We start from the raw sequence: 18054 nt of genomic DNA on the forward strand, positions 1-18054 counted from the left end.
TGATACTGATACCTGACACTGATAATTGCCTTCCAAAAGCCTCACCTATAGGTGCATTTGTAAAGCCTTGGAGGGACTTCTAGAAATAAACTATTACATATGCTAAGAAGTTTTATGCTTATGAATTAAAATGACTTCAGTGTAAGTTGTTCAGTGGGTTAGGATGACTCAAGTGTAGAAAATAGTTTTAGAAACATTTTCTGTGGGGTAGCGTGCAAAGGATTATGCTTCAGTGTGTGTGTATATATATATATATATATATATATATATATGCAATGCCATTCGTTGAAGACAGAATTTCATAATAGATTTTAAAGCATTCTTTTACTATGCTTAAACTATGGTTACATTCTTTTACGTTCTTATACTATGGTTAAAGTATATTAATAACATTATTGAATGCTTAGTGTGCTTTCAGTGGCAAAGTTAAGTCTCTGCACCCTAAAGAATGAATGTGCCTAGTTTAATTTTGTAAGTCTAAATACCATTGTAGTAATATTGTCCTGATTAGAATTAATCAAGAATGCTAGAACAATGATATGCCAAGTCTGAATCCAAAAGCTTTAATGTAATTATATTGCTTTCACATATGTCTAATATTTACTTACTGTTTGTCTGTAAATAGTGCAATGGAATCAGTATCTCAAAACCAGATAATACAGTTAAACATTCAAGCTGTTACCATATAAGTCGCTGGAGAAGCAATTCAATCAATGGAAGAATTTTCTAATTAGCATAGTAATTATTTGTGAATGAAAGGTGATTCTGAAATACTCTAGAGAACTTGAAGATATTGTAGTTTGTCTTCTCATTCTATATATCCTGTGAAATATTTTATGCAATTCATTTCCAATAACCTAGGGGAAAACGTTTTGCTAATCAAAGGAAAACATCAGTCCAGCCTCTGCATTAATTAAAACACATTCTAAATTGGTAAAACCTGTATTAATGAGGCCCAGGCTCCTTGTTAATGGCATTCATTGAGTAAAACTGGAACTTGACTAAGTACTCTTGTGAAGATTAAAATACATATACAGATTGTTTGTGGGGTAAATAAATTTTCAAAGTATACAATTATCAATATTATAAGGCCCTTATGCCACTATCTGTAAACATCTTAATTACCTTCTACATATCACCAAGATGAGTCTTTTGTAAAAATTCAAACTGTTTTTCTGGATCAACCACTTTTGTATTTCAAATTTCAGGGCATACAAATGATTGTCTTCAGGAAACAGAAAATTCTCCTTAAAAAACTCAGATCCCCAAAAAGAAAAAGAAAATCAAAAATAGAGACACATCTTGCTAAACTATCATTAAAATGTAACTAGGCAATTCCGTTTGAATTTTTATGGAGTTGTTTATGTTTCTAACTGATCTGCTCTTTAATGCCAAGAGGGGATGAAAGGGAGGTGTTCGGGTACAAAATGGCACCATATCTACTTTATTTTGTTCCCATCCCCATTATGTAATCTTCTTGTTCTTTGCTGATTCAGTCACTGGGCCTGAGATTTTAAATTCAGTATCTATGTATACTCTCACTTCTTTGTCCTTCCAGCTTAATTCCTGACATCTACAAAATCAGCCACCACATTTGGTTACTGCTTACCATGTGCTTCTCTTGTATTTTAACTGCTCAAAAGTCAACAGCTCTCAGCAAAGTTGTGCTTTTACTAGGTAATTCCCTTCACTTGAATCATGATCATTCAGCACCTTCAATCCTGTTTTGCATTAAAGATCATTCCTGGTGATTTTTCAGAGCCTGCTCTGGAGTTTTCTTTGTTGGATTCGGATTAGTAGTTTCTGTTTGTGATCTTAAAAAAAAAGATCATTCCTGGTGTATGTTCATTTTTTTCCACATCAAGTTTTCAGATTAAGTAAAATCTAAAATAGATATATCATTCATTTTAATTATATCAAATAATTCTCTCATGTAACAGAATCATATCAGCATGTTAATTACCAGTACCATTTATACAAAGGCAAAATTACAAACTTGAAGCTAGTTCTTTTTTTTTTTTTTGCCTGGGTAAAGATGATTTTTAATTGCAACATAATAAAATGGAAAGGAAAAAGTTACCTAGATTCTGTGAACGTGCCAGTCCTCTAGTAAGCTTTCTTTTTTACCTGTGTTCATCTCCTTCATGCAGGTGACAGAGCATTTCTGCTGCTCTGTTTCTGTACTATTACTATTAAATACAGAACTGAAGACCACACAAAGGAAAACAATTAGCAAATGAACTCATTCTAGTTTTAAAGTGCTTCTATTCTGTAATTTTAAAAGAATTTTGACTAGCTTGGAGAAGCTTTCTGAAAAATAAAAAAGTATTTAGGCCTTGAGATCCCAGCAGCATACTTCATGGACCTTGAGAAAACAATCCAAAAATTCATTTGGAACAAAAAGAGACCCAGAATATCAAAAGCAATTCTAGGTAACAGAGACATGGCAGGGGGTATCACAAGCCCCAACCTGCAACTCTACTACAAAGCTACTGTGATAAAAACAGCATGGTACTGGCAAAGAAACAGACCTGAGGAACAGTGGAACAGATTAGAAGATGCAGAAACAATGCCAGACACACTCAGCCATCTCATCTTCGATAAAGGAGCCAAACACCCTCACTGGAGGAAAGATAGCCTCTTTAATAAATGGTGCTGGAAAAATTGGGCTTCAACTTGCCAAAGATTAAAACTAGACCTGTATCTCTCACCATGAACTAAACTAAAATCAAAATGGATTAAAGATCTAAATATTAAAATAGAAACTCTGAATCAGTTGGAACAGAGGTTAGGTAGAATTCTTGAAGACATCGGTGTAGGAAAAGATTTTATGAACAAAACCTCAGTTGCCCATGAACTAGCACAAACAATCCACAAGTGGGATCTCTTCTTATTAAAAGGCTTCTGCACTACAAGAGAAACCACCAGCAGTGTGAAGAGACAACCCACAATGTGGGAAAAAATCTTCACCTGCTCTTCCTCAGACAAAGATCTACTATCTCAAATCTATAAAGAACTTAAAAAGATCAGACCTCCCAAATTTAAAGACCCAATCTGAAAATGGGCATCTGAAATGAACAGACATTTCTCACACAAAGAAGTAGAAATAGCAAATAAATGCATGAAAAAATGTTCAACATCACTGGTCATTCGAGAGATGCAAATGAAAACAATGCTGAGATTCCACCTCACTCCAGAAAGAATGGCTGCTATCATAAAATCAACCAATAACAAATGCTGGTGGGGCTGTGGGGAAAGAGGAACACTGCTCCACTGCTGGTGGGAGTGTAGACTGGTGCAAGCACTGTGGAAATCAGTATGGAGATACCTCAAAGAACTAGGACTGGAAGTCCCATTTGACCCTGCTATTCTACTGCTGGGGAATCTTCCCCAAAGAATTAAAAGAATCATATCACAGTGATATATGTGTGCCCATGTTCATAGCAGCACAGTTTGTGATAGCTAAAACTTGGAAACAGCCCAAATGCCCATCAACTGGAGATTGGATAAAGAAAATGTGTTGTTTTGTTTTTATAAAATGGATTACTACTCAGCCATAAAAAATGAGAAATTAGAGACATTTATAGCTAAGTGGATGCACATTGAGGCCATACTCTTAAGTGAAATAAATAGGACACACATGTGTAAATACCGAATAGTTTCTCTGGTGTGAGAAACTGAAAGTGTAAATAAGGACTAAATGTATAATAGGTAATGTGAAATAGGAAGAAAAGAGGCAAAGGGGAAGGAAGTGGGAGGGCTAGGGGAAAGGATAGAAGGAAGTGGGATTAATATGAGAAAATGGAAAAATAGGAACAAAATCTTTGTAAATAGGGAGGAATGGAGGGGTTGAAGGGAGGCCTGGGAAATGATGAAAAATAAGAACCAAGGGAGATTATGTAAAGGTGAAAATTTCCAATGATGAATGTCATTGTATTGTATACCTAAAATGTACCAATGATTAGAATGAATAATCAATAATCCAAAATAGGAAGAAAAGGTCCAAAGTGGTAGAGGTAGTGGGAGGGGAAGGGGAAAGGAAAGAAGGGAAAGGAAAAATGATGAGAAACGGAAAAACTGGAAATAAAGTCTTTGTAAATAGGGAAGGGTGGAGGGGGTGAAGGGAGGGCTAGGAATGGGGAAAAAAATAAGAACAAAAAAAGTATTTAGGCCTAGATAAAAGAACTCAGCTATCTTCTTCAGACTTTTACAATATGTTATAGATGGGTTTTATATATTCAATTCAAATAGTAGTAATACTAATAGTAATAAAATAATTGCTAGTACTAATACCTTTCTAAACTCTGGGAACTATTCTAAATGCTTTGCATGTAATAACTCATTTAATTCTTGCAACACCCTAAGGAAGTAGGTACTATAATTATCTGAACTTACAGAAAAAAGAAACTGAAGTAGAGTGAGATTGGGGGGTGGTTCCCCAGTTCCTAAAGCCTAGTTGCAGATCCTGGATTTAAACCCAGGCAATCTGACTCCAGCACTGACTACTAAGAGTCATTTAATGAGAATTGCTAAGTTACATATATGTCTAACAGTTTCCAGAAATTGCCTTTGTTTGTTTTATGGCACTAGAGATTGACTCCACAGAGCACTGAGATATATAACCAGCCTTTTTATTTAATGTATTTTTTATTTTTAGACAGGACCTCACTAAATTGCCCAGGCAGGCCTCAGACTTCCAATCCTTCTGCCTCAGTCTTTCAAGTAGCTGAGATTACAGACGTGCACCCAGCTAGCAGTGTTTTTAAAGTGTACAATTGCACTGGAAATCTATCCATCTAAAAGGCTAACATCAAATATGAATGGACCATAGTCATTCAGCTTTACATACTGAGTTTTTACCAAGGCCTCACCTCGTCAAGCTGATACAAGAATGGGATTTTAGCAAAACTAGATGTTATAACATATTTGGAAACACTGCTTATATTTGCATCACTTTAAAAGCTCATTACCAACTAAGAAAAAAATGAAATACTTGACATTTTGCTATCTGTGATATTAAAAAGAACTAATATTTAATATTCAAAGTGGCAACAGCTTCTAGAGTTTGCATACAACACCCACAGGGATCGATTTTTTTTTAAACAGCCTTTAGGAGTCAGCCTTTTAGGCAGCTGACACCTCCATTCTCTGCATCCCTCTTTCTTGCCAGCACCATGGAACACACGCAGAGTGCAGCAGCAGACATATAATTCTTCACTGCAGGATTTGTCTTTGCAAATAATGGAGAACATGGGAAAGGACGAAAAATTTCCACTGAATCAACCTCAGTGTAATCTCTACTTCTAAAACTGAATCAATATCTTTTGAGGGCTTTTTCCCATATGCCCTTTCAGTCCCCTCTATGTGCCATCCATGAGCAGAGAGGGGCATCATCATCACCTGATTGATCATCACTCGTTCCACACCTGTACCGAGGCCGCATGATGACAAGTATACTGCTGCCTGGCATTTTTCCAGTGTGACTAATTGTCACAGTACTAATTTACTCACCTGTAGAATTTTCAGCCGCCCCAGTCTGCTGTCAAGAAGATACATAATAATGGAATAAAGGTTTTAAAATGCTGAATACTGCAAAATCTTTCACTTATCTTCCAACAGAAATTTTTCACTAAGCCACATGTTAGAGGACTATAATTATTCATTGCTGGGGGTAAAAAACAGAAATCCTGGTCACATATACCTGTATGCAATAGAATAATAGGAATCAAGTGAACCAATATTTCCTGACATAGAGAAAAAAATTACTGATCTGATTACCTAAAACATGCTCACCTGTGTGGCTTAGAGTGAATGCACTAATCACTGTTGTGTTCTACATTTTAAAACACTTCTTTGTAATTGTTGTTGTTGATTTTATTCAAAGAAATACTTCCCTACATCAAATACTAAAATAAAGGAGTCATTTGTTGAGGTTTGGTTTTGTTTTTTTCAAGAAATGTGGAAATGTAGGCATATAAGACTTTAATTGCATAAGCTAGCAAACCAAGTTGGGACATCTTTGCCAAGCTGTCTGGCTCCAGGATATTTTAAATGGTAGGTTGTGTTCTTGAAAATTAATATTTGCCATGGAAAATTATTACCCCCATGTATAATAGCTGACTTTCCTGGAGATCTGCAGTCAGTGGCCCTCACCGTGATACTGAGATGATAATGTTCCATGTATCTGTGAAGACTGCACAGAGATTGTGTGACAGTTTTAGCATAGATGCTGGATTGTTTATGATGCAAGTGAAATTCAACTATCAAATTCCAAGGATTGTCTAAAGAAATTTGAATAGAATTGCTCATTTAATTCTATAGACTTAAATATAAATTCTGTGAGTGTTCATTGACCCACCCTAGAGTGTGAGGGGATTTCATATGAGGATAAGTTTTCTGGTCAACTTTGGAGAATGCTGGAATGAATAAAGGTTTATTACTATCATTCCAAACTATCACTCCTGAAACTCCAATATGCTAATCTGCATTCCAAAGAGAAGGTGCAAGGTCTTTTCCAGCCTTATATGACCCAGCAGCCTGCTCCATCCCAGCACAACTCTGCAGCCAAGCTCTGCAGAGTAAGCTCGGCCCTGCCTCATGCCTGGCACATCCGCGGTGCTCATCATATTCCAGCGAGATTTCAGCATTATCCACTTTCGATGGAATTTAAATTGTCTGAGATATCCTTCGCATTAGACTTGTGCGTGAGGATAAGTATGCAAATAGAATCAGAAACACAAACTCGTTTCTTCTAACCAGATCTCAGCCCGCATATTTCAAGGTAAAAGAGTAGTGAAATAATCCATTCTGGCACGTTGACCTATAACAATGCTATTACTTAAAATAGGAATTTTTTAAGTGATAGAAAAGGAGAAAAGGAAAACGGTGTCTTCCTACTAGGCACATGTCTTCCATTTAGCATATCTAAAAGAACATTTTCCTCATTTCAAAATTGATAGCCAACTTTTTGTTGTTTTGCTATTCAAATTTCTGTCCTCTTTTTTCCAGCCTATTTGCTTTAACACTGAATTTTAAGCATCTCTAAAAATGCTTGATATGTTATTATTCTTTCCAGATATCCTCTGAGAGCCAAGCAGAGAACATTAAGGAAGGAGGAAGGAATGAAGCTGGAAACAGTGCAGTGAGCAGAGCCACTTGAAGGGGAGGGGAACTGCGAACTAGAGACTCCGGAGCCGTCAGCATGAGAACTTACCGGTATTTCTTGCTGCTCTTTTGGGTGGGTCAGCCCTACCCAACTTTCTCAGCTCCATTATCTAAGAGGACTAGTGGTTTCCCGGCAAAGAAAAGGGCCCTGGAGCTCTCAGGAAACAGCAAAAATGAGCTGAACCGTTCAAAAAGGAGTTGGATGTGGAACCAATTCTTTCTCCTGGAGGAATACACGGGATCGGATTATCAGTATGTGGGCAAGGTAGGATTCCTTGGGCACTTGGACATTCTAGGTTTAAAAGCCTGAAGAAGTTACTTCTAATAAGTAGACAGGGAGGATGTGAACTATTCCTCAATACAGTAAAAATTGTTGCTTATCTGTACGACTTTGTTTTTCCCCTTGAATAGTTTTGGGAAGAAAATTGTAGCAAGAAGCTGAGAAAGGTTAGCAGTACAACAAAGAAAGAGAAAATGCTCGGAAAATGAACACCCACAACCATCTGCATGGGATTATCATAAATCCTTTAATTTTTACTTTAGCTTGAAAAACAGGGTCCAGCTCTTCTATAAAGTAGGGTGCATTAAAAGCAGGAATACAGAGATTATGCTGTATAGGAAGGAAGATGGCTTGTTCTCATTCTGAAAGCAAACATTCTGAGCTTGAGTTCTTTGGCTAAATTCAGATTAACTGTTTCTTTACTCTGCTACCTCCGACACCGTTCTCTGACCAAAGCCCTTTGTTGGCAAAACCCAGCTCTGTGGGTTAGATTTGGTGGTTGCTGCTGCTGTTAAGTCTGATCGCTGGTAATTGCCAAGAACCAGGTGTTTTAAATTCTTATGGTTTAATTACAGCAAGATTGACAAAAAGAGAAAATGGTTACGTAAAGGCGCTATTTCTGAGTAGCATCTGACCATTTTATTGACTTTAGAAAGTAAAGCGAGGAGGAAGGGCTTATTATAGCCCTTACAGATTTCTGGAGCTGAGTCAGAGAGGCAGCCCTGTCCAACTGTAACCAAGAGTGTCCCCCGAGATTGCATCATCAGAAACTTCTTGTTGCAAAATATCTGCATACTGCAAAGGTGTAAAAGAAAAGCCAGAGCAGATTCTGCATTTCATAAGGTGGCACTGGTAAAGAAAAATTACTGTCACACATCCTTTACATAAACAGGGAATGAACATAAAATACAGATAATAAAGTGTCTGCCTTCATCATCACAGGTCCGATTTTTAAAACACCTATATTAGGGTCTCACGCAAATAATATGAATTTTGCAGATTCCAGGGGCTCATGTTCACACTTCAATCTTGATCAAATATCCCTGAATAACTGCGTGCAAATGTTCTCTTTAAGTATTTACTCCTATAAATGAAGGAAAGCCAACCATGGCTTCAGCTGAGGTAACCAGGCAAAGTTCCAGGGCAGTGAATTATTAATGTGGAATAAAGTAGGAGAGGAAATCTTCAGTGAAGGGGTGAACATCAACACAGATCCCCCAAGGATCCAGCCACGTATTTGCTGTGAAACACACTGTGTGACTACCGAAGAGAGATAGTTCCCTCACTTGTACTTCATTTCCTTTGTGAAACTTGAATAACACTGCGTTAATAGGACGATGATTCCTTTTTAAAATCTTAAACTCTCTAAAGCACTTTTTACAACCCAAATAGCATTATTGCTATAGAAGTTTAAGTTTTTAAAAAGTGCTTTCTCTAAGTGACTGATCCCCAACCCCCGTTTTTTTTTTCCTTTCTGCTTCTCTTCTCAAATTGTGATGCCATTTTACATTAAAATACTACAGATTCTTAGAGAATGTCCAGGAAATTTCATAGTACAGGAAGCATCAGTAAATAAAACTGCACAAAAAAATCAGTTTTTCAATTATAATTATGAGAGATAAAATTGCCATGGGGAGGAGTTGCAAGCTGTGGGCCCGAGCAGATCTAAGGATGTATCACTGCCTTGCCAATTGCCAGGTACATGCCCCTGGACAGTTATTAACCTTTCTAGCCTTTAGTTTCTGCATCTAGAAAAGGTACACAGCAATGCCTACCTCTGGAGTGGCGGGGTATTTTCAATGAGACAGTCACTGGTGGTTGACGCATAGTAAGCACGTAAAGAAGTCACTGTTGGCCGGGGATTTAGCTCAGTGCTGCCTACCTGCCTCGCAAGAGAAAGGTCCTGAGTTCAATCCTGGTACCAGAAAAAAAAAAAAAAAAAAAAGAAGTCACTGTTATTGGTGAAAGCCCACTGTATGCATTCTATTAAATCTATGTGCCATGCATGGAAATGGAATACTGACTTGATATTGTCTTATATCACTGTGGGAGTGAAATGGGGTCATTAACACATCTCAGAGGTTAGAAAATGTAGAGGATCACGGCAGAACCCTTTCACAGCCACAGCTTTGCCCAGACTCATTGGATTTGGGACAATTATTGTCAGCTAGATAAATTTCCCTGCCTCATCATCATCTGCCCTCTCGAGTTGCCCTTCCTTCTCCATGAAGTTATAACACATAAGAGAAAAAGCTGGAGAAAAAACATCAAGGGCAATAACTGAAGTTACAGCTGCCAGCACTGCTCTATGAGATGGGTATAAGAGGCGTTCTTGAACTGTTCAGACGGCATTTTCCCAAATCTGTCTTTGAAGACAAATTTTGACTATAATTAAAAATATTTAAAAGAAAAATAAATTTAGGGAAAAAAGAGAGGGGTTGTCCCTTATTGGTGGCACTAAGTTGACCTACCTTTAACTGACTTGGAATGCATCGGGCACCTGGTGTGATTAGCCAGATGCGCCGGATGAGACAACTTGAGGGGAAAAAAGATTAAACTAAAGTGGAGGTTCTGAAACTTTCTCAGTTCCCAAAGCTCTTTTTCATAGCTTGCAACTTAGTACTGTAATCATTTGAAAAAAATCATACACAAAAGTTGACAGGGAAAAAAATTTATTCCACTCTTAAATAACCACAATTATTTACGCGTGGAATATGTATATCTTCTGAACATTGTACAGCTTCTCAATCAGATCAGATACCGCGCCCCCTTGTTTAGTCTTCCACACTGACTTTTGCATTGTAGTTGTTTTTTATCGCCGCCACCGTGGGAAAGTGTTGTAACTATGACATCATCAAAAGGAATGCAGCGCCACCTACTGTAGGAACTGTGAATTCCCTTGAGCTAGTAATTCACATAGGGGCTGAAGGTCACATGTTGCTGTAGGTTCCGCGAAATTTTAGAGTACAGTACTTCCTGGTGAATTTCTCGCTGTACCCTGGACTGCCTCCATGCACACTCTGGAAACCATGAGACTATATTTAGATTGCTATATAAAGGTATACAAAGGCTACAAGAATCTTAAATCGTGCTACTAGCCCTACCAAATAATTACTCAGAACCTAACAATGGTAGCCTTAAAACTGAAAAAACTGATCTGATCTGCACGTGAAAAGATAGAAGCGTTGACTGAGAAAAAGTAATGCTGTTGAGCAAATAGTGCTTAAAGCTGAAGAAAAATATTTTTCATTATACACGTTTATATTTGTTGATTTTCTCAAATTATTTTGGGATCATAGTGACATCCGAGACTATGATGGAAAATGGGATAAAATTGAGAGTAGGGAGCTAAGGGCTTTCATGTGTAGAAGGAAAAGGAAAAGGAGGGTCACAGGAGGTCACAAGACCCAAAGAGGGAGTCTTGGGGCTGCAGCAGTAAGAAAATGAGTAGGCAAGGTCGAACTCTGAAACTGCACCACAAGCAGTGGCAGTGAGACCTTCCTCCTCTTCTGGTCTTAATCCTTGTCACCTTCCACTGAATTCTTTCTACCGCCAGTGAGATTAATGCAGAGAGTTGGAATGTGCTCTTTGATACTAAAAGTGGTAAAGGCCAGAAGCACTGACTAACCAGGTTCTGATTTATAAGACAATCTCAACAATTTTACACCGAAAATAGTGATGGCAGGTAGGAGTAAAAAGCTAGAAGAAGTAGTCCTGTGTTGGCTAAGTTTATGAGCTTAAGATATAAATGTAGGTGGCACAGAAACAGCTGTGATTTTTTCCTAAAATGTATGACCATTTGGGGACAGTTTGAGTTGTTTTGGCATCAGCAGCATCCATGAGAGCTTGCTGGAAGCGGAACCTCAGTCCTCCCCTCAAATCTTACTGAATCAAAATCTGCATTTTAACTAGATCCCCAGGTGAACTATTTGCACATTAAAATTTGAGAAACGCTGCTTTTAAAAATAACTTACTTAGGTCTTACCACCCCAGAGATCTTGATTTAGTTGGTTTCTAATTAAGTATTGATGATTCTAATCTGTTGCAAAATCTAAGACCCACAGCCCTAGGAGGATAGTATTGCCAATCACGATAATAAAATGCAGCGGGTTTAGTGATAAAGATGGGCAGCCACAAAGTATAGTGGAAATATGAAGAAGAGCGGGCAACCGGGCTCTGGGGTTCCACAGAGCTTCTTAGAAGAGGTGATGATGTTTGAACCCCACCTTAAAGGCAGAGCAGGTATTAGTTCTCACTCCAGAGGGAGAACTCCCAGGACCTCCCAGTTGATAGACTGTAGAAGCCAAAGAAGAGAAATACTTAGAGATTTAGATATTGAACAAACCACAGTAGTGAAACTGTTACTACTGATATAGAAAACACAAAACAAAATATGTGTTTTCTTGTCACAGGGTAAAGGAAAATGTGATTTTGTGTAGAGTCCACTTGGGTTATCTCTGGCTTATGTAAACTTAATAGAAGCATTGGAAGGAAGTATTGTAATACCACATTTTCAGAAATTCCAGTACCTCTCCAGCCAGCTTGGCATAATACACTTGATCTTAGCCAAAAGGCCGAGAAGTGATTCAGCTTTGCATAATATAGAAATTCTTTGATGATGATGATGATGATGATGATGATGATGATGAGTAGTCTAAGATTATGTTTCATACAAAAAGAAGAACATAGATAGCCATAGATACAGATTAGATTTTTGAATATGCGGGCATTCATTAATACAAAGATGAATATATTAGAATCTCAGAATTAGGCCCAGTTTTAGGCAAAAGTTTCACACATTACTATTAAACAGCTCTCGGCAAAGTCTTCTCCACTTTATCTTCCATGATGTTTTTTATCCCTTCCTTCTATACAATGTACACATAAGACAAATCTCCATTAGAACCATTTGACATGTTTTATTTTTAGTAGCATATCAGGAGATCTCTTTTTATGCAATTTAATAAACTGTATAGTTTTACAGGTATTTTCTGATGTCAGCTATTTTGGAAATAAATGACAATTTTCTTTGACAAGGTTTCCGAAACAACTGAAAGGCAGTATTTTTTTTCTTTCTTGATACCATGAAAATTTAGGTTCTATTTGAGGCTGTAATGTACAGATCTTCATAACGTGCCTTTCTCTTGAGTCTTTATAAAGTGTACCCAACTCAAGGAAGCTACTCATCCTAATTAGATAGTAATGTTTTAATGGCCCATAAAGATAAAATTGACCAGCCATATATCCTTTAAAGTTAGGAATGAGCAGTTACTTGTGCCTATAGTTACATGATCCAAATCTAGTAAACACGAAGCAATATTTGATCCATTCTGAAAGATCACTTAAAAATCCTGTGGTTAAAATATTGTATTCTTCTATTCCTGTATTATTATCATTTTTCTGAAAAAAGCACGAGCTGAAGAGTAGGAATCTGCTGACACTAATTTGATGGATGATATGGAGCATTACTAAGCCACTGTCACTTCAGACAGCCACTCCAGATTCAAATGATGTCATAACTGGTCAATATATTTTAACATATTCATCTTTGTATTTACTAAGCATCTGTTTGTCCCAGACACTGTGCTAAATTTTCCATGTGTATCGTGTCATCGTACCTCACTATGGCTTGCATGTGGTTGTGCCCAACCAAAACTTGTGAAATTTAATTTAATTCAATTTAATGACATTGAAAGGCTGCAGGTGTCTGGGTCATGGAGGTTCTACCTTCACAAAGGGATTCATGTAGATGGTTCCCATGAGAGTGGGTTAGTGGTAGCAAAAGCAGGTCAAGGAAGTGTCCAGCTCCCTGTGTGTCCTCTCTCTTCTGCACCCACCTGCTTGTCCTGCTTTCTCCCGTTAATCTGCAGCAGTACCTGGCCTTCACCAGAAGCTGTGCAAATTCTCTGGTCCCATGCTCTTGGGCTTCCCCACCTCAGAAACATTAGCCAAATAAATCTCTCTTCTTTATAAATTAGCCAGTCTCGGGTGTTCTGTTCTAGCAACAGAAAATGGACTGAGACAGACCCTTACAGTGAAGCACATACATAAATATTATTTATATACTTGTTTTACACATGAGTAAGCCAAGGCCCAGAGAAGTTGAGTATTTCAGCCCAAGATCTCCAGGAATCTGGCAGTCAGACTTCACCATCTGACCACCCTAGTCAACCCATTATTTCCCCTTTCTGTATGTCCACTACATGACAGAAAACAAAGCCCTGTACGTGCTTAGGCATTCAATGATTGTATCCCACCCAACAGCACAAATACCTAATTGCAAATCTACTGTGTGAGATTCAAGGAAGGAGAGAAAAAGAATTGTTTTTAAGGCTGCTTTTAAAGAGCTATACAAATATGATTGTGTTATTATTATGCACATTTCATTTTCTTTTTATGATTTTAATTTCCATAGCACATCGTTGATATTCAAAATAGTTATGATGTGAAAGTATTTTAAAATTAGATATACAATTAGTGATTTTTTTTGTCATTGTGATTTTTTTAAAAGTCTTTTTCTTTCCCCTGTTCTGGTTCAATGGCCTGCAATAATATTTTCTCCCTGAGTCAGGGCAAGTGCCTTAGGCCCATCTTTCTTCTTCATCATTTAAATTTAATGCACAGCCATTTAACATTTTTATATCTCAACTGGTTAGTGTATGTAAGAGAGAGTGAGTGCGTACACTCATTGAATGTACCTTTTCAGAATATTTCGAGAAGTAACTTTCCAATTAATACCAATATTGGCAGTGATCTTTATTTTGCTTCCACTGACAAGCTGATTTCACATTCTAAATGATGAAAGCTTCAATTTGCTCTCTGATGCTAAGAAAATGTCCCGTGTTGCAGCAATTTTCTGACTCTTGAACTTCCTTCTATACATGGCAGCAGAAGAGTAGGATGTCTGACCTTCATCATAAACCCAAAGGCAAGTGTTCCATGGCCTAGGCCACAGAACAAGCAGAGTAGCATACAGAAAGCCAAATAAAGACCCAATCTAGAATCCTCCAACTTCCATTTTATTATGTGAGCAGAATGCGGTAGCCTGCTTAGTTTGCTGAACACAATGAAGAGATCGGATGGATAAAACAGAGTTAAGAGTTGAGATCACTTTTGCTTCTGATATAGCATTTTGTCTCCATGTTCCATGAGTTAAATGCAGCTGGAGATTGTTGAGGGTCATAAAGGCTGTCATGCTCATTGTAACAAATCCTCTGGAATCTGTTCTGTAGACATTGTTGAGCATTTCCTATTGACTACCTTAACTTGTTGGTGTTATTCCTAAAGCATGTGAATACTTGACTTGCACCAGAGCTCCTTGTTTTTGGCATATTATGTGTCTTCCACATAGAGGGGAACATAAATATGCAGAATCCCACTGTCCTAGCTTATAAGTCTTTTCAAATCAAAATTCCTAATTATAAATTTGGCCGAATTTTACTTCAAAAACCAAATAACAAATTCCTAACATATTGTAACGAACTGTCAGTAGATTCTTAAACCTCTGTTACAATTTTGTTTTGTTTTTCATTTCCACTGATTTGAATAGCCAAAGATACCCTGCATATATTGTAACCAAAATTATACACTGAACTTTGAGAGGCCCCCACCCTTTCAAGCCAAATTAAAAGATGTCTTCCTTAAGCTTCACTCATCTTAAGCAAACAGGTTTTTGGTTAGCCTTTGGTAGCCTTCCTAAGATCTATAGACTGTATTTAGATGGCAGTGTGCCATAAGAACCTCAAGTGACCAATTTTTTGTGTAGGAGTAGATTGTTGGTAGCAAACTCCATCTTTCTGTAAGATTTTATGTTGTCACTCATCAAGATGAAAATGAAATAGTAATCCCTCAGAGCTTGGTAAAGGGAGCAGTATCCTTTGCAAATGTGTCTTTCTATCTGGCATTGAAGAAGAGCTGAAAAGAAAATACAGAATTCCTCATAAGAGAATAAAATTGCTATTACTTATAAGTAAATCAAAGTAACAAGTATTCTCAAAAGCCAGTGTAAAGAATCCAATTTGAAATTATGGACCTGGAATAAGAAAAAAGAGCCACATGCCAAAATTTTTCACAGGGAACATATTTATATTTTCTCCTAGTCTTTCCTTCACAGAAAATATATATTACAAGAAGAAAGGCATTTTAAAAGATTAAACTGTATACATGGGTGAGATATATGAATAAATATTTTAAGTGAGTTGGTGTGTTTCACAGGACTTGAAGGCAGTATTGAGAGCATAACAAAAAGCTTGAAATAGCCCTTTGGATGTGGGATTTAATGCTGAGTAGAGGGTACAGAGATTGGATTTAAGAAGCCAATTGAAGAAGTTATCTTGGCTATGGCAATTTTTTTAATAGATCAGAGGGAAAATGCTTTTCATTCATTCAACAATTATTCATGAGAGAGTGTAAGTTAATAGCACAGTCAGACTGTGTTTGAGGCCCAGCTGTGTTGCTGAGCACCTGTGTGATGTTGAGCAAATTATTTAACCTCTTCTTGGGCCCCCATTTCTTCAACTATTAAATGAGTGGAGGAGTAAAATTATTGAGGTGAGGATTCAATAATTTTATACACAAAGAGGGCTTAGAACAGGGCCTGCTGTATCCCACTTACAAGTAAGAACCTAAAGCAAGATCAGTACAAGAAGGAAGGCACTGCTGCTAGGAAGTATGCGTCACAGAATGGGGAAAACCAAGAGAAAGGGATACCAAAGGTGAACGGAAGAGCACTCCAGTGGGGCCCAGCATTGTTTTGTGAAATCAAATATCTCAGGCCAGAAGATGGTACCAGAGCAGCTAAGGCAGCCGAAGGCTGACTCACAGCAGCAGTTCAGAGTGCGAGGGATACTGAGCGTGTGAACTACCGCTGTTACCTCAACCAAAACAAAAAGAAAGTGCACGCTTCATTTCACAATATTTCATGATTCTGGCAACTTTGCTAGACACTGCCCTGCTCCATTAAGACTTTTATCATTTCATTTGAAAACATCACTTTATACTGCAATTTGGAGTCTAGATGACTTCAGTTGCCATAAAATGTTAGAGTCTGGTTAGGTCGTATTTCTTTCAATAAATAAAATTTAAGGCATCCAACAATCCAAAAAGTGATTTGAGCAAAGTAATGTTTTCAGTTGGATTTGTTATGACAGTTAAGTTAAAATTAATATCATGATCTCTTTATTATTGAACCTAAGTTTTATTGTGGGAAAATTACTGTTGATTTAATTCTTTAATTACCCTGAATGCTTTACTTTCTTATGAGCCAAATAATTAATTCTTTAAGACTGAATTTTGACCTTAAACATATTGAGTAGTGTTTTGTATTTGGTTCTAGGACTGATCTTTCAGTTTTACTTTAGATACTGTATTTAAACTTTTGAATACTTACATCTCTGTATACTGTACAAAAGTCTAGACTACATGTCTTACTAATTTTTATATACCTAGGAATGTTTAGATTTCAGACACTTCAGATACCCCAAAATTACTGAAATTAAGCAATATTGGGCCCCTAAAATCCACTTTGTCATCTAAAAATAGTCTCCCAACTTTTCTCCAACCTTATTAGAGGACAATTAACAAAATGAGATTGTATATATTTAAGGTGTATGATGTGATGCTTTGATATACACATGCATGGTGAAATGATTACTGTAAACAATCTAATTGATATATCTATCACCTCTTCATTGTTATCTTTATATGTTTGTATAGTGAGAACTTTTAAGGTCCACTCAGCCAATTGTGAGTATAAAATAACTATTATTAACTATAATAACTATGCTATACATTAATTAGATCTTTCCAATTTATTGGTGCATGGTTTGATATGTACACCATTGGTAGTGCTTTGTGCCCTTGGGTTGATAAGTAAAATTCAAGATTTCTTTAAAGTTCAGGGATGTATTAGAAAGTAAACACATAAACCAAATTTATTATGAAATTCCTCCTACAGAAACTACCTCTGGAAATTTCACATCAAAATGGCACAAATATTTTATGATACAATAGGAGAAATCTCCAGCATTCTTAGTGTAAACCAGAAAGAACAAAGAGTTATATGTACATAAGCAAACAAGAAAAATAAAAAGAAAACATACAACAAATAGTAATATATCATAAAAGTCATTTCCTTTAAGACTTTAACAAATGAAAACCAGGCAATATTTAGGGTGTTAGTAGAAGAAAGTTTTTAAGAAAAGGAGAAAAATGCTAAGAAGAGTTAACCAATAGAAAGCAAATTGTTTTTTCTTAAAATTTCTAAGACGCTACAGTGTGCAGACAATTCAAGTGCTGAGTAAAAGAAATCATTTAGACCTGAGGATGTTGACTGCAGTGTTTCACAAAAATTCAGCTATAGAGAGAAATGTGACAATACAGGAACATAAATTCTTTACAATGACTAGTTTCCTCTCTTCTTTACTTAACTATACCTTCTAATCAACCTATTTAGAGTTCTCACAGGAAAAAATCATTTCTGGAAAATAATCTCATTTTAACCCTTTCTACTACTTATATGAGTGCAGTTTAGAAAAGAAACATGAAAACAAAAGAAAAAAAACATGAAAGAGGACATACAAATAAATTTTTGCTTTATAATGCAGTTATTC

General features: G+C 36.8%; 1 protein-coding gene across 1 annotated transcript in view; it reads left to right on the forward strand.

Moving 5' to 3' along the window:
• The window catches only part of Cdh6 (cadherin 6), a 140062-nt gene that overhangs the window by 84363 nt on the left and 37645 nt on the right, over nt 1-18054 (forward strand). Inside the window, 1 exon segment of the mRNA XM_004848668.3 lies at nt 7076-7429. Coding sequence (XP_004848725.2) covers nt 7202-7429 — 228 coding nt within the window. The 5' untranslated portion in view covers nt 7076-7201.

Source organism: Heterocephalus glaber, unplaced genomic scaffold (assembly GCF_053883595.1).
Source record: "Heterocephalus glaber isolate CG9 unplaced genomic scaffold, H.glaber_assembly_v1.0 deba00001538, whole genome shotgun sequence".
NCBI lineage: Eukaryota > Metazoa > Chordata > Mammalia > Rodentia > Bathyergidae > Heterocephalus > Heterocephalus glaber.